The 14,095-nt window shown below is 56.4% G+C and overlaps 3 protein-coding genes across 8 annotated transcripts; 2 read left to right on the plus strand and 1 right to left on the minus strand.

Annotated features, from left to right (window-relative positions):
* The first annotated feature begins 385 nt into the window (after positions 1-385).
* Positions 386-3,661, plus strand: ZNF513 (zinc finger protein 513). The gene is made up of 4 exons (XM_036335050.1): positions 386-641; positions 886-1,041; positions 1,869-2,456; positions 2,546-3,661. The coding sequence occupies exons 1-4, from the start codon at positions 587-589 to the stop codon at positions 3,367-3,369; spliced, it is 1,623 nt and encodes a 540-aa protein (XP_036190943.1). The 5' UTR covers positions 386-586; the 3' UTR covers positions 3,370-3,661.
* A 106-nt stretch (positions 3,662-3,767) lies between these two features.
* SNX17 (sorting nexin 17) lies at positions 3,768-9,285 on the minus strand. Its single transcript, XM_036335051.1, has 15 exons — positions 9,069-9,285; positions 8,542-8,616; positions 7,474-7,591; positions 6,896-6,960; positions 6,552-6,662; positions 6,357-6,447; positions 6,122-6,209; positions 5,823-5,892; positions 5,475-5,567; positions 5,179-5,382; positions 4,911-5,036; positions 4,676-4,753; positions 4,486-4,560; positions 4,356-4,397; positions 3,768-4,263 (listed from the first exon to the last, which is right to left on the minus strand). The coding sequence occupies exons 1-15, from the start codon at positions 9,129-9,131 to the stop codon at positions 4,150-4,152; spliced, it is 1,413 nt and encodes a 470-aa protein (XP_036190944.1). The 5' UTR covers positions 9,132-9,285; the 3' UTR covers positions 3,768-4,149.
* A 22-nt stretch (positions 9,286-9,307) lies between these two features.
* On the plus strand, positions 9,308-13,953 carry EIF2B4 (eukaryotic translation initiation factor 2B subunit delta). 6 transcript variants are annotated; one of them, XM_036335040.1, is made up of 13 exons: positions 9,308-9,644; positions 9,998-10,041; positions 10,325-10,460; positions 10,642-10,845; positions 11,140-11,222; positions 11,411-11,502; positions 11,730-11,844; positions 11,995-12,071; positions 12,238-12,340; positions 12,603-12,730; positions 12,850-13,027; positions 13,411-13,591; positions 13,708-13,953. In XM_036335040.1, the coding sequence occupies exons 1-13, from the start codon at positions 9,614-9,616 to the stop codon at positions 13,905-13,907; spliced, it is 1,572 nt and encodes a 523-aa protein (XP_036190933.1). In that variant the 5' UTR covers positions 9,308-9,613; the 3' UTR covers positions 13,908-13,953. The 6 variants fall into 6 exon arrangements, with proteins under 6 accessions (XP_036190933.1, XP_036190934.1, XP_036190932.1 ...); XM_036335041.1 differs by lacking the exon at positions 9,308-9,644 and having other exon boundaries at positions 9,805-10,041; positions 13,679-13,902; XM_036335039.1 differs by lacking the exon at positions 9,308-9,644 and having other exon boundaries at positions 9,808-10,041.
* The last annotated feature ends 142 nt before the right edge of the window (positions 13,954-14,095 follow it).

A 14,095-nucleotide genomic window follows, 5' to 3' on the forward strand; every position in this document is an offset into this window, starting at 1 on the left:
CTAGCCATTGGGGGGCGGGGGGGTCCGTGTGGGTCCGTCCCACGCGAGCCTGCGTGTCCAGTAGAGGGGGCCCAGGTATTCGCTCCATGAGTTACCGGCAGGCTGGCCTTGTCGCTACTCATCCTCACCCCCTTGCGGAGTCAGGAATAATTTCCTCCGCCAGGGAGGGATCAGGACTGCCAGGCGGCCTTGCCAGCCGTCTTCTATCAGATCTCTGATTGGCTTTCTCCCTTCCTTTCGTCACAATCACTTCCTGGTCACGCTGCGAAAGCCCTGCTGCCTCTGCTTCCCACGGACGGGACTACGTGTCCCGTGCGGCTCTGCGGTAGCGGAAGCGGAAGCGAGCACGGAGGTACCAGCTGGTCTCCGTAGGGGGGGTAGGGGGCTCCATGAATGGACGCGGCGGTGGCGGCGGGAGCGGCCTGAGCTGGGCGCCGGGGCCAGGGCCGGGGGCTGCCCCGGGCCCGCGCCGCTGCATGGGGGCGGCTCGCGGGCCCTGAGAGGAAGGGCGGGCCGTGCGCCGGGCTGGGAGGGGCGGGGCCGGGCGGCCGCAGGCCAGAGGCGCGTCGGGCTGGAGCCGGTCACGATGCCCCGAAGGAAGCAAAGCCACCCGCAGCCCGTGAAATGCGAGGGGGTCAAAGGTCAGGGGTCGCAGTTGCGGGGGAGGAGCGGCGAGGGGGTCAGTGGATGGGTTCAGGTCGGGGTGGCGGGGGCCTCCTGAGGGATGGTGTGGGCGCTGTGGGCTCCTAGCTGCCCACCGAGGTACGAAGGGAACCCGCAGGGTCTCCAAGTCTGGGCAGCCCGGTTCCGGTCCAGAGGCCAGGCCCCCGGGGCGGATGGTGGGCACGGCCCTGAGAGAAAACGCGCAGCCTCTCCCCTCTCCAGTGGACACCGAAGACTCCCTCGATGAAGGACCGGGGGCCCTGGTGCTGGAGAGTGACCTGCTGCTAGGCCAGGATCTGGAGTTTGAGGAGGAAGAGGAAGAGGAGGAAGGTGACGGCAGCAGCGACCAGCTCCTGGGCTTCGAGAGAGACTCCGAAGGTGAGTTTTGGGGACTCCCCTGGACCCAGCCCCTCGGGAGGCGGGGAGGTTAGACGTGAGCTAGATGCTCCCCTTGCCGACTTGTCCGTCAGCTCCATCACTGTGCGGAGGTGGAGCTCGGGGGCCCGGGCCACGGCGGTGCGAATAGGACAGTGGAGGAGTCACTGGTTAAAAGTAAACGTCCTTTCTGTAACCTTGTCCCACTCCGGAGCCCGTGCCTTAGGCGAGTTTACTTCCGAGAGGTTCGGGAAGGAACCTGGAGCTGGTACTTCATGCCCAGTCTCCTCACCTGCAGCTTAAGCTCCTTTTGTGTGAGGTTCTGGCCTCTGCCCGAGTCCTCCCACCGCACCCTAACTTGTGCACTGCCCCCAGTCATGCCCGCGTGAGTCACTGCGGGAACCCACCTGAAGCGCCCCTCAGGCTTACAGGTGGCATTACATGCATTGCTTCGTTTCTGTTTTCCCCTAAATTTTGCCTCACTCTTGTTATAATCAGATCCATGTTAAAAGAGGCCTTACTAATACAGAGTTTAGAAAAGTTCCAGGCCTCTTCCTGGTGTATTTTTTCTTTTGTATCCTAAGAATCAGTTAATTATATTATCATTGATTCATTTCAGTCTGGTCCCTTGTGGTCCCTGATCTTTTCTCATTAAGTGGAACTAGGCACTAGCTAGTCCCGACACAGCAGTAGACAATTCGTATTTAGTTTTCGGGATCACTGAAGGGAAGAGAAAGGTGGGGCCAACCACAAAGGAAGACCGGGAGTGAGAAAGGGTTTGGAGTCTAGTCCTACCTAATGTTGATGTCTCTTCTCGTCTGTCTCACCAGGAGACTCTCTGGGGGCCAGGCCTGGGCCTCCCTACGGGCTGAGTGACGACGAGTCTGGGGGTGGCCGGGCTCTCAGTGCTGAGAGTGAAGTTGAGGAGCCATCCAGGGGCCCAGGGGAGGTTGGGGGTGAGAGGCCAGGCCCAGCCTGCCAGCTGTGTGGGGGGCCGACAGGTGAGGGGCCGTGTTGTGGGGCAGGAGAGCCGGGTGGGGGGGCCCCGATGCCCCCACGGCTGCTATACTCATGTCGCCTCTGCGCCTTCGTGTCCCACTACTCGAGCCACCTGAAGCGGCACATGCAGACACACAGCGGGGAGAAGCCGTTCCGCTGTGGCCGCTGCCCCTACGCCTCAGCCCAGCTCGTCAACCTGACACGACACACTCGCACCCACACTGGCGAGAAGCCCTACCGCTGTCCCCACTGCCCCTTTGCCTGCAGCAGCCTGGGCAACTTGAGGAGGCATCAACGCACCCATGCAGAGCCCCCCCCTCCTCCCTGCCCGACCTGTGGCTTCCGCTGCTGTGCTCCTCGTCCAATCCGGCCTCCCAGTCCCACAGAGCAGGAGGGGACAGTGCCCCGGCGACCCGAAGGTAAAATGCCAAAAGGGACCAAAAGACCTGGGACACAGGTGGGTGGCCCTAGGGGTACTTGGATTCACCAGGTCTCACTGTTCCCACAGATGCTCTGCTGCTTCCAGATTTGAGCCTCCACGTGCCGCCAGGTGGTGCCAGTTTCCTGCCAGACTGTGGACAACTGCGGGGTGAAGGGGAGGGCCTTTGTGGGACCGGATCAGAACCACTGCCAGAGCTGCTATTCCCTTGGACCTGCCGAAACTGTGGACAAGAGCTGGAGGAGGGCGAGGGTAGTCGGCTGGGAGCCGCCATGTGTGGGCGTTGCATCCGAGGAGAGGCTGGAGGTGCCAGTGGGGGGCCTCAGGGCCCTAGTGACAAAGGCTTTGCCTGTAGCCTCTGCCCCTTTGCCACTCACTATCCCAATCACCTGGCCCGGCACATGAAGACACACAGTGGTGAGAAGCCCTTCCGCTGTGCCCGCTGTCCCTATGCCTCTGCTCATCTTGATAACCTGAAGCGACACCAGCGCGTCCACACAGGAGAGAAGCCGTACAAGTGCCCCCTCTGCCCCTATGCCTGTGGCAACCTGGCCAATCTTAAGCGTCACGGTCGCATCCACTCTGGGGACAAACCTTTCCGGTGTAGTCTTTGCAACTACAGCTGCAACCAGAGCATGAACCTCAAACGCCACATGCTGCGGCATACGGGCGAGAAACCCTTCCGCTGTGCCACCTGCGCCTACACCACGGGCCACTGGGACAACTACAAGCGCCACCAGAAGGTGCATGGGCATGGTGGCACAGGAGGACCTGGCCTCTCTGCCTCTGAGGGCTGGGCCCCACCTCACAGCCCCACCTCCGTTTTGAGCTCTCGGGGTCCGACGGCCCTGAGCACCACTGGTAGCCGGGCTCTCCATACAGACTCACCCTGAACTAGGTCCTTCTCCAGGGCTGTAGGATTAGCCCTGACCCTCCTGTAATGGACCAGAAGCCACCTTCTCTTTCCTCCCCCGCTGGCCAGGGGCTCCAACAGACTAACTTAGGCACACTATGGACCACGGGCCTTGCCTTGACTGGTGCACTTCATGAGCTCAGTGAGAAGGGCCCTGTATACACCTCCACTGCTCCCAGGGGCTGTGGAGAAACTGGCTGGGGGACTGCCCAGCCTCCCACCTGTTTATTTAACTTATTTCAGTACTTTATAATAAAGGAAACACTAACAAAGCCATGTCTATGCTGAATTGGCAGTGGCAAGCACAGCTCAGCCTTCCTCTTAGCACAGCAGTCCATGCTATGATGGGGGAAGCAGGGGCAGAGAGGGAACCAGAGGTAGGCAGCAATCAGGCTGAGTTTAATGAGGGGAAGGTGGGCCGGACCATACACAGACCTCTGCCCATCCCCTTGGCCCATGGCCCTGAGGAGCCAGAAGCTGCTGGGGGGAACTATGGTTCCTCCCCCAGGCAGGTAACCATGGTCCCATGGACTTTGTGCAAAATACTAAATGCTAATTTGGCATTGAGGGCCAGCTCTGAAAAGGGGATAATCCTTTGTGCAGCCAGCCCAAGGGGGAAGGGAAGGTTAGGAGGCCCCTGGCCAAGAGGAGAAAAGGGAAAGGTAAGAAGGAAAAGACCCCTGGGTTTGGGGGATACAGGCACAGGGCAAGTTTTTGAACATTCCTCTGGGGTAGAGGGCAGACATCCTAGCACTGGAGATCACAGATCCTCATCTCCAATGCCCTCGAAGGCGAAATTGCCATGGACGTCACTGGCACTGGCATCTGTGCTGGGACTGCCAATTCCCCGCAAGCTCACGGCACTCAGCTTGCTCTGTAACAAAGGCAGGGTGGGGTCAGAGGGCTCAAGCCTCCCTGAAATCCCCCTACAAACACCCACTTCACCAACCCTCATGGGGAACTCACTGAGAGTTTGACCATGGACTCCCGGCTGGCATCAGGTGACTCCTGGGGAAGAGGCAGAGATGTCAGAAAAAGGCTTCTCATATCCCCGGGTATGAGAAGCCTGTGGCCCAGGTACTGACACAACACTTACAAGCAGCGGTGGGGATTTCACTGCTTGCTGGCTGTCTGAGCGTCTCAGGGTGCCCCCCACCCGCCGGCGCAGCATCTGAGGATGGAGATACAAGGCACTGATAAGGGCAGGACCACTCCCTTGGGAATCCCCAGCACTTTCCCCTCCCTCACACCTGGTACAAAAGGCAAGGTCCACACTTGCTACTTACCTTCCTGATACTGCCGCCGGATTTCTTCACCATCAGTTCATCTACCATGGACTGCAAACAGATGCTCATCATGATAGCCTGAGGGTGAAAGGAGAGCTCAGCCTAGAGTTGCCATCCTGAGCCCGGTACCCCTAAGACAAGGACTCCCACTCACATGCAGTCCTGGAAGCCCTAGACTTGGGTATCTAATAGAGGCGGTGCAATGGGGTCCAGAGGCCTGAGGGTGGGCTCACACCTGGGGGCTGGTGATGGTGACCCACTGGAGCCGGTCCTTGCTCATGAGGTATTCAAAAGCCAGTTCCAGGCGCACCTCACCCCGGCCCCGGCCCGGGCTGCTTGTGCCTCCGCTGGGCAATGGCACCTGGGAGAGAGAGAGGGATTAGGCCGAGTTCATTCTCACCAATCTGCCATGCTCTCTGACTCACTGCAGCCCAGCCCATTTCTGAAGCTGATGGCTTGTCAGACCTCCACCCCAAAGGCTTCTCCCTTCTACCCCAACTCACAGAGGAGGTGACCCGCCAGCACCGCATGCGGGTAACCCGGAAGGAGCCTTCGCGGAGTTGCTGGCCAGGCAGGCGGAGCTGGAGGCTGAGCTCACTGTTGCCTGCGCTCACCACTACTGGACAGTCCTTCTCTGGGAAGTCAGCCACACAGGCATCGAAGCGCAAGTAGCCATAGTGCCGCAGCGTCTGAGCCAGCCGCAGGAACTGAAACCCAGTCACCACGTGGGGTTGGTCAGGAGGGGAAGCAGGGCAGCTCAGAGGAAGCAGCCCCTTCAAGGGAGACAGGCAGAGCTCACCTCCTTCTTGGAGACCTTCTCTTGCAGTGATTTGAGTTGCCGGTGCTGCTCCTTGGTGACCAGGATCCACCCACGCTCAATGTCTGATACCGTCTACAATGAAGACAGGGGCTCTGAGTCAGAGGTACAAGGAGAAGTGTCTACCTCTATCCAGCCTGACCCCGAGCCCCACATTTGAAGAACCTCTTTGCAGTGAGTCCTTGACCCTGACCAGATGTTGTGCCAGGTACCCTGCTAATATTCTAGGAACTTCCCCCATGGAGAAAAGACATGAAGGGAGTTTTCCTGGCAGCGTGGGAGACCAAAGTCATTTTCAGAGGAAGGGTTCTGAAGCACCTCCAAGCTCACCTGAGCATAAAGCAGGTTCAGGCCAACCCGGTTCTCCATGACATCATCATCATAGGCAGAGTCCCAATAACTGTGAAGCCAAGGGGTGGAAAGGGGACTGAGCTGGGGTAAGGCAAGAGGTAGACTGGAAAATAGGGGCAAAACAGGAACAATCTAGAACTATCAGGCTAATGGTAGCACGATGGGAGGAAGCTTGGTACAAACACCCAGTGCTACCCCCTTGTCCAAAGTATTCTGTCTCAATACATGGCCCCAAAATTCAATCTAGCACTTCCCCCTTCTCCAAGCCCAGCCCTGACCTCTTTCTTAGCACAATCTTATACTCTTGACTCCGAAGACTGGTAACTGACACATAAGGCAGCTCGAACTCTTGCAACTTCCGTACAACTACAGGTTAAAAATAAAACAGGAAAATGTCATGAGACTCAAGGGGAGGGAAATCAAGAGGGAAGCCCTGAGGAAATGCCAGGGGGGAGATGGAGGCAAATTCACTACTGGAAGCACAGGGTAGCAGTGAAGTACAGAGAAACTCACAAGAAAAGGCTCCATCCTCTTTTTCTCGAACTAGAAAGAGACTAAAGTATCCGATCAAGTCATCGGGAAGATCCAGCTTTGCAGCCACAGCCTGTGGATAAAGAAGGAAGTACAGCTCATCACACTGGCTGGTTCCAATCAACCCCCAAACCTGGGACCCTGGGGTGCAGGGGTAGTGCAGAACTAGCACCTCACCTCCAGGACATCTTCAGTCTGATCTGAAGTTAGCACATTAACCAGAACTTTCTGCCCGTTGCTGAGCAGCACTTCCAAGGAGACCTCTTCGGTGGGGACCTGCTGTGTCTCCTGGGAATGGAAGCCACCACTTTGTTAACCCCTGCCCAACTCTGTGTCTAGGTCCCCCTGCTGTCTTTATTCTCAGCTGCTTAATTACATGTTTCCCTCATTTCATTGGTACAGCAGAAGCCCCATTCCATAAAAAAATGGTGCCAGGATGACTCCTCTTAGCCATTCATTCAAGTGAAGTGGCCCTATAGGAAGGCCCTTCCCTTAAATCTTGGCCCCACCCCAAGCCTCACCTGTTGTGCTCGCCGCAGAAAACTATTGAAGGTCTCACTGCTCCCAAGCAATGGGTCTTGCCGAACTGCAGGGGCAAGAAAATGATGTTCCAGTAACTTAAGACTCTTCCTTAGCTCCTCCCAGTTATCTTGGTAAGTCCCCCCCCCCCCCCCCATTTCATTTCCTGAGCTGATGGTGACCTGTCACATTCCAAGCTGGCCTCATCTCATTCACTGTTTGCATGAATTCTTGACCTGCTCCACCCTTCACTGCCATCTAGTTGATCAGTCTATGGAACTAGGGAAATAACAATGATGTCCATCGAAAGCACATCAGATACAAATTAAGTTCTCCCCATCGATCTAAACTGCTTCAAGACTATTCAGTGTCATATTAGTATTTCTCAGAGATGTTAGTGCCCAGGTTGCTTTGCTAGTATCTACGGCATCCTTGCATGCTACTTGCCCTTGCTAATGAAGTACAGATCACACAAGAAGCTTTCCATATCTAGAATTTAGGACCTTCTACAGAACCAGCTATCTGGTCTCTCCCCATAGTCCTCAACACAGCCAGCCTAAAGTTCCCTCCAACCACTCACCAGCTTGCATGTACTTCTCTAACTGCTCTCTCCTCTGTTCTACCTCAGCAGGTGTCAAAGAGAAGAGCTTCTTTGGGGGAAATGCAGGAAGCACATTGGCCCCATACTCCTTCCGAAGCTATTTAGAGAAAGATACAACCCTTCACATACATAGCAAACAAGAATAGGCAATCCACACTCAATGTTGTTTTGGGCTCCCTTTCCCTTCCCTCAGTCCCTGCTTTCCAATCTAACTTCGTCATCCCTGAAGCAATTCCTTTGGCGGAAGTAGCATTCAAATAAAGCCGCCCCTCTGTCCTAGATACAAGTTCTTTCCTATCTGTGTACAAGTCAGTCCCTTCACAATGTGGGGAGGGTTTTTGTATGGGACCTAGGGAGCACCTTGGTTATCTAGAGCAAGACGGTGTTCATTGGATCCTCACAGGAAGCAAAGGAAAATTTCCTTGAAAAGGAAAACTTCTGTACAGCATTGAGGGACTTATAGAGACTTCACAGATCAATAAGTCCATTTTTCAGTTGTAGGAACCGAGGCCCCAAAAAATTAGGTAACTTGCTCAGGGTTGCACAACTAGTTACCAGTAGAACCAGGACTCTGTTCAATACAGAGTTCACAACCTGGTGAGAACAGCAGAGAAATATTGCATCACAGATACATAAAGATAACTGGGACAGTTACACTGCGATGAGCTACGGAACACGAAGGAAACTGGTTAATGGTTTGTACGAGCAGGGAAAAGAACCTCAAGTTGCAGCTCACATGACAGAAAAGAATGCGCTTTGGCAGCTGAAAGCGGGGTGGGCGGGAGGTACTTTTTCATGCACAGGCACAGCCTGAAGTTAGCCAGGGGTCAGGGAAGCAGGAAGAAGTGAGCATCGGGAGAAACAGTCAGAGGGCAGGCATTCAGCCTCTTAGGGAGTTCCCCGGAAGTGTCAAACGATAAGATAAAGTCCCAGGGCCACCCCTGCAGCAGTGACTACAGCTACAGGAAAGCAGGAAAGCGATGAGGGGAGACATGGACGACCAGAGACGGGCTCGAAGCTGCCTCAGGGCAAGGGTGCGAGTCCCACCTGCTCGTGCAGCCCCAGGAGTTGGCTGTAGCGCACCCGACAGTGCAGGACTCCATTCACGTGAATGTTATAGGCCTGAGGACACAAAAGCAGGCAAGCATCTTAGGGTCGCGGTCCGGGCGACCCCCTTGAAGAACCCGGGTCGGAAGCTGCCTGGCACAGCTCCACCCGAGTAACGCGCCGAGACCTTCCGAGGGTCGGTCAGGCTGTTTCCCCAGGTCCAGGTCCAGGTCCAGGTCTCCGAGCAGAAGGACCAGCCTGGGGAAATCTGGGCGCTCGCGTCGCAGTCTCTCTCCCCAAGAGGCCAGGGACGCCCACCACAGCAGCCGCGGCCCAACGTAGGGCCTACAGGAGCTGGGGCGACCTCTGGACGCATCTGAGACGTGAAACAAACTCCCAGCGAGGCCGTCGGGAGCCGGCGGCCTGGGAACAGACCCGAAGGCTGCGGCCAGGCCTCGGAGGCCGCTGGGAGAGGGCTCCGGCCCGTTATCCCCGCCCCTGCCCGGCCGGCTCCAGCCGCTCCTCACCACGTAGGCGGAGCCGCCGCTGTCCCCGCTGCGGGACTCGGTTTCAGGAATGGAAAAGTGCATGTTCCCTGCGGCAGGGCCCGGCCAGGCACCCGACTGGGAGGCCGCGGCGGCTTTGCACGCTCGCCTCCGCTGCTCAGCGCGTCCCCGCAGCCTCACTCGCCATTTTGGGGGCGGGGGTCTGGGATCGGATGCGGGAAGGGTGGTGGGACGTCCGCTCTTGGACGCGGCGCGCGGGCATGCTGGGAACTGTAGTCCAAAGGGCGGGAAGAGTCAGCCGGGACTGGAAGGCCCAAGCCGAGAGGGCCCTCATCGCCACCCGTAGGCCGCGGCGCGCGGGCATGCTGGGAACTGTAGTGCAAAGGGCAGGAAGAGACTGCCGGGACCGGAAGGCCCGAGCCGAGAAGACCCTCATCGCCGCCCGTAGGCCGCGGCGCGCCAGTGCATGCCGGAGCTGGTAGTCGGCGGGGGCTGAGCGCCACGGGTGCCTGACGGGAGGCGCTGGAGTCCCTGCGCCCGCGGGGCGGAGCCTAGGACCCAGGGAGATGGCTGCCGCGGCTGTGGCTGTGCGCAAGGGTGAGTGAAGGCCGGGTGTGCGAGCCGACGGACTCCGGGCGCTCCCGCTGGGCCGCGAGGCGCTCGGGGCGCTGTCCCTCAGTGCCGGCGACGCCGGTCCGTTCTGCCTCGGGCGCCGTCCGGAGCCGCGGACCGCCGGTTCCCGGGAGAAGCGTGGGTGCCCCCTGTTCCTTCCCCCGCCTACCCTTTGATCCTGCCGCGCACGGCGTCCCCACGCGAGTCCTTGGCTGGCCGCCCGCGTGCCGGCGGCACCGCGAACATGCCGACCCACCGGCCCGCTGCGCCCTGTACGCGTCCCCCCAAGCCCTCCCGGAGCCTCTCGGGGTCACTCTGTGCCCTGTTCTCCGATGCAGACGCGGGATCCGGGATGAAGGCGGAGCTTTCTCCTCGGCCGGGGGTAAGTGCGGGGCCTCCGCCTTCGCCCGTCGGGCGCTGTCCGGAGGCTGTCCCCGCGTCATTCCGCCCCAGCTCCCACCCGTGTTTCCCTTGATTGCTCAGTAAAGCCGGGAGGTTTTAGGGCTTTATCGCCCCGACGGGATGTGACTGTCCCTGGATGGGACTGATGCGTGTGGGGTGAGTTGGGGAGGTTTGGAGACGCACTTTCTGGGCATCTGGGGAGCGTCCCGCCGTGTTTACCTCCGGACACGACGGGGAGGAGCAGCGTTCTGTGCGTGTCTTAGGCGGCGGGGAGGGAGATGACCCAAGAAGAGAAGCTGCAGCTTCGGAAGGAAAAGAAACAGCAGAAGAAGAAACGGAAGGAGGAAAAGGGGGCAGAACAAGAAACTGGTCCTGCGGTGTCTGCACCCCAGTGCCCAGGTGTGGGGGCTTTTCCCAGAGGGCGGGTGGGGAGCTGGCAGAGGAGGGGCGGGCAGGCCGACCGGGTTGGAGCCGGTGAAGGTGGGAGAAGGTGAGCGAGTCGGGCGGGAAGCCTGGTTGGTAATAAAGCACAGGTATTGCCAGCCTGGGGGTTGGGCAACTCTTCCTCTCTCGTTCGTAGGCCCCGCCAAGGAGCCGCCAGGACCTGGCAGCCAGCTGGGTCCTGCCGGAGAGAAGGTGCCAGCTGCTCGGAGCAAAGCCGAGCTTCGTGCGGAGCGGCGAGCCAAGCAGGAGGCCGAGCGGGCCCTGAAACAGGCCAGGAAGGGGGAGCAGGGAGGACCGCCGCCCCAGTCCTGCCCCAGCGGCGCGGGCGAAAGCCCCTCGGGTCTGTATCTTCCTTTCCTTGGGAGACCGCTGTTTGACGCTAACGCTTGTGTTTGCCAGGCGTCCCCCAGGGCCTAGTAAAACAGCTCTAGTCTCCGATGCTTTTCTTAGGTTCTCAGAGTTCAGAATTCTCCCCCAAAACTCGTCCTACCTGATTTCTCTATTTTTTTTACCCCTCCTTCTGTCCAGTTTTTCTGGATGTCTCTTATGCCCTAAAGAAAGAAAGGAAGAAAGAAAAAAGAAAAATTCTCAATGTCACCTACAGAGTCTGGAAAACAGGATCGTTATTTTTTAGGTGTGAAACGTCTCCCCGAGCACACGCAGGCTGATGACCCCACGCTTCTGAGGCGGCTTGTGAAAAAGCCAGAGCGACAGCAGGTAGGAAGTGGTGTGTGCCAGGAAGAGCCCAGGGAGGGGGCAGAGGGAGGAAAGGTGCTTGGGACAAAAACGAGACCCTGGAGGATGGGTATTTGGGACAAAGTAGTTTCACTGTTTACTTCCTTTCTAGCTTCGTCACATAAGTTTTAAACTCTAGGCCATTGGTTTTATTCCCCTATTTTGTCCAGGTTCCTACACGAAAAGATTATGGATCCAAAGTCAGTCTCTTCTCCCATCTACCCCAGTACAGCAGACAAAACTCTCTGACCCAGTGTATGAGGTAGGCTCTTCCGCCACAGCGTTTAAGTCTGAGGAGTTTTAGTATTATGTATCGAAAGTGCCTGGAAGTTTGCCATTGGATCTGTGGGAAGGAGCATGCACACGAGGCAGAACTCTAGTGGAAATGGGGGTGTTTGTGCTAGTGAAGGAAGTTCCTTTTCACTAGGGGCAGGTGGGCAGTAAGTGCTCCAGCTCCCTTGCACAGTTGTGACACCGCCATCCCACCAGCATCCCATCCTCTGTGATCCACCCAGCCATGGTGCGACTCGGCCTGCAGTACTCCCAGGGCCTGGTCAGTGGCTCCAATGCCCGGTGTATTGCCCTGCTTCGTGCCTTGCAGCAGGTATGCCCAGTCCTGTCCCAGTCCACCTTCCCCAACACTACCCCAGCTTCTCTCACCCTCAGAACACTTCCTTCAGTGAGGCTTACCCTATCCCCCTTCCAGAGACCTTCACTAGGGGGCATTTTGTTGATCGGCTTGTGTACACTACAGGTGATTCAGGATTACACAACACCACCAAATGAAGAACTCTCCAGGGATCTAGTCAATAAACTAAAGCCCTATTTCAGGTAAGGACAACCACTACAAGCGCACTCGCAGCTCACCTGCTCCTTTTCTTGTACCTTTTCTCTTGCTCTTCTACGTCTTTTTCATCTCTGTTCTCTGTCTTCTTCTTAAGTAATTTATTTTTTAAATTGTGAAGAGTCGCACAAATACAAGGTGTTCTTGTTTTAGCTTCCTGAACCAGTGCCGCCCCCTGTCAGCAAGTATGTGCAACGCCATCAAGTTCCTTAACAAGGAGATCACGGGTGTGAGCGGCTCCAAGCGGGAAGAGGAGGTGATGAGTATGAGAAATGAGCAAGGCATGCACCTGGGGTAGAGCTGAGAAACGTATTCAGGACTCCTAGGAGGGACAGCGTGGCCATTCTGCCCGGGTCAGGGGTTGAGGAAGTGGTTGGGCTGTCTGAATTGTGCCATCTTTGGGTCCCCTTCAGGCAACCTCGTCCTCCTTGAGCCCATCATTATACACATATTCATGGCATGGTCATCAGGAAGAAATGTGTCCATTTCTTGTTCCCTAAGCATCTTACTCCATTTAGGCCAAGTCAGAACTTCGAGTAGCTATTGATCGGTATGTGCAAGAGAAGATTGTGCTTGCAGCTCGGGCAATTTCACGCTTTGCTTACAAGAAGATCAGTGATGGAGATGTGATCCTGGTATATGGATGGTATGGTCCAGTCGCTGTGACTGAGAAAATTGGGGGGAGGGGGTGCTTTCTGCCCTTTAGAATGAGCTGGCCATCATCTAGTAACATTGTAACTAAATCATCCTGTCCATTCACTCCAGCTCATCTCTGGTATCACGAATTCTTCAGGAGGCTTGGGCTGAAGGCCGGCGATTTCGGGTAGTTGTGGTGGACAGCCGGCCACGGCTGGAGGGAAAGCACATGCTACGCTCTCTGGTCCGTGCTGGGGTCCCTGCCTCCTACCTGCTGATTCCTGCGGCCTCCTATGTGCTCCCAGAGGTGAGGGCAGAGAAAAGTAAACCCTTTAGTCCAACTTTGGGGTCCCACCTTCCAAGGGTTATAATTACTTAGAAATATTAGCATTGTATAGCCCTGCTTATATTTAATAAGAAAAACACGACAGCATGTTGTAATAGTCTAGTTACTGAAGGACATTATATTAAACTAGCAACCACCAAGAGGGAATAGGACAAAAAGTAACTTCAGAGTTTCATTTTCTGTGGGAGGTGCAATGGGTCACTGGTCAGGTGTTTTCCAAGAGCCATTATTAAGGTTTGTTAGTCATTGTCTTAATATTGCTGTCCTGGGCAGGAGTGGGGCACCTTATTTTGCAATTCTGCATTGATCACAGATGACATTATCCCCCCTCCCCCCCCAAATAGGTTTCTAAGGTGCTATTGGGAGCTCATGCACTCCTGGCCAATGGATCTGTGATGTCACGGGTCGGGACAGCACAGCTGGCCCTGGTGGCACGAGCCCATAATGTGCCAGTACTGGTCTGCTGTGAAACATACAAGTTTTGTGAGCGTGTGCAGACTGATGCCTTTGTCTCTAATGAGCTAGGTAAGGAGGCTCAGAGGGTAGCAAAAAAAGTTCCAGGGACTGAAATTTGGGAGAGGGGAGGTTGAACTACAACTTATTTTCTAAAAGGACATAAATGGGTACACCTCCCATTGCAGATGACCCTGACGATCTGCTGTGTGAGCGAGGAGAACGTGTGGCACTAGCCAACTGGCAGAGCCACCTGTCCCTACGGTTATTGAATCTGGTCTATGATGTGACTCCCCCAGAGCTCGTGGATCTGGTGATCACAGAGCTGGGGATGATCCCCTGCAGTTCTGTACCTGTTGTCCTACGAGTCAAGAGTAGTGACCAGTGAGTGGAGGAACACAGGTCAATAAAGGATATATCCCTTCACTCAGCAACTCGGCTGCCTTTGTCTCTTTAGCATCGTCACCACTTACGTTAGGAGTCCAGACTCCCCAACTCCTCTTGGCACTTGCTACCAATCTCAGACTTTTACAGAGACCCTTCCAAGTGACTAGCTCCATGATAGTGTTTTGGTCA

The sequence above is a fragment of the Myotis myotis genome, unplaced genomic scaffold (assembly GCF_014108235.1).
Source record: "Myotis myotis isolate mMyoMyo1 unplaced genomic scaffold, mMyoMyo1.p scaffold_m19_p_14, whole genome shotgun sequence".
In the NCBI taxonomy this organism is placed as follows: Eukaryota; Metazoa; Chordata; class Mammalia; order Chiroptera; family Vespertilionidae; genus Myotis; species Myotis myotis.

Excerpts from the sequence above, each read along its gene's own strand:
- ZNF513 (XM_036335050.1), top strand. The coding sequence starts at position 587 with ATGCCCCGAAGGAAGCAAAGCCACCCGCAGCCCGTGAAATGCGAGGGG. Across the intron at positions 1,042-1,868 it reads CTTCGAGAGAGACTCCGAAG|GAGACTCTCTGGGGGCCAGG; the intron begins GTGAGTTTTGGG and ends CTGTCTCACCAG. Across the intron at positions 2,457-2,545 it reads AGTGCCCCGGCGACCCGAAG|ATGCTCTGCTGCTTCCAGAT; the intron begins GTAAAATGCCAA and ends CTGTTCCCACAG.
- SNX17 (XM_036335051.1), bottom strand. The coding sequence starts at position 9,131 with ATGCACTTTTCCATTCCTGAAACCGAGTCCCGCAGCGGGGACAGCGGC. Across the intron at positions 6,210-6,356 it reads AGAGGATGGAGCCTTTTCTT|TTGTACGGAAGTTGCAAGAG; the intron begins GTGAGTTTCTCT and ends TTTAACCTGTAG. Across the intron at positions 5,568-5,822 it reads TGAACCTGCTTTATGCTCAG|ACGGTATCAGACATTGAGCG; the intron begins GTGAGCTTGGAG and ends TCTTCATTGTAG.
- EIF2B4 (XM_036335039.1), top strand. The coding sequence starts at position 9,904 with ATGCCGACCCACCGGCCCGCTGCGCCCTGTACGCGTCCCCCCAAGCCC. Across the intron at positions 11,503-11,729 it reads TCTCTGACCCAGTGTATGAG|CATCCCATCCTCTGTGATCC; the intron begins GTAGGCTCTTCC and ends CCATCCCACCAG. Across the intron at positions 12,072-12,237 it reads AAACTAAAGCCCTATTTCAG|CTTCCTGAACCAGTGCCGCC; the intron begins GTAAGGACAACC and ends TTCTTGTTTTAG.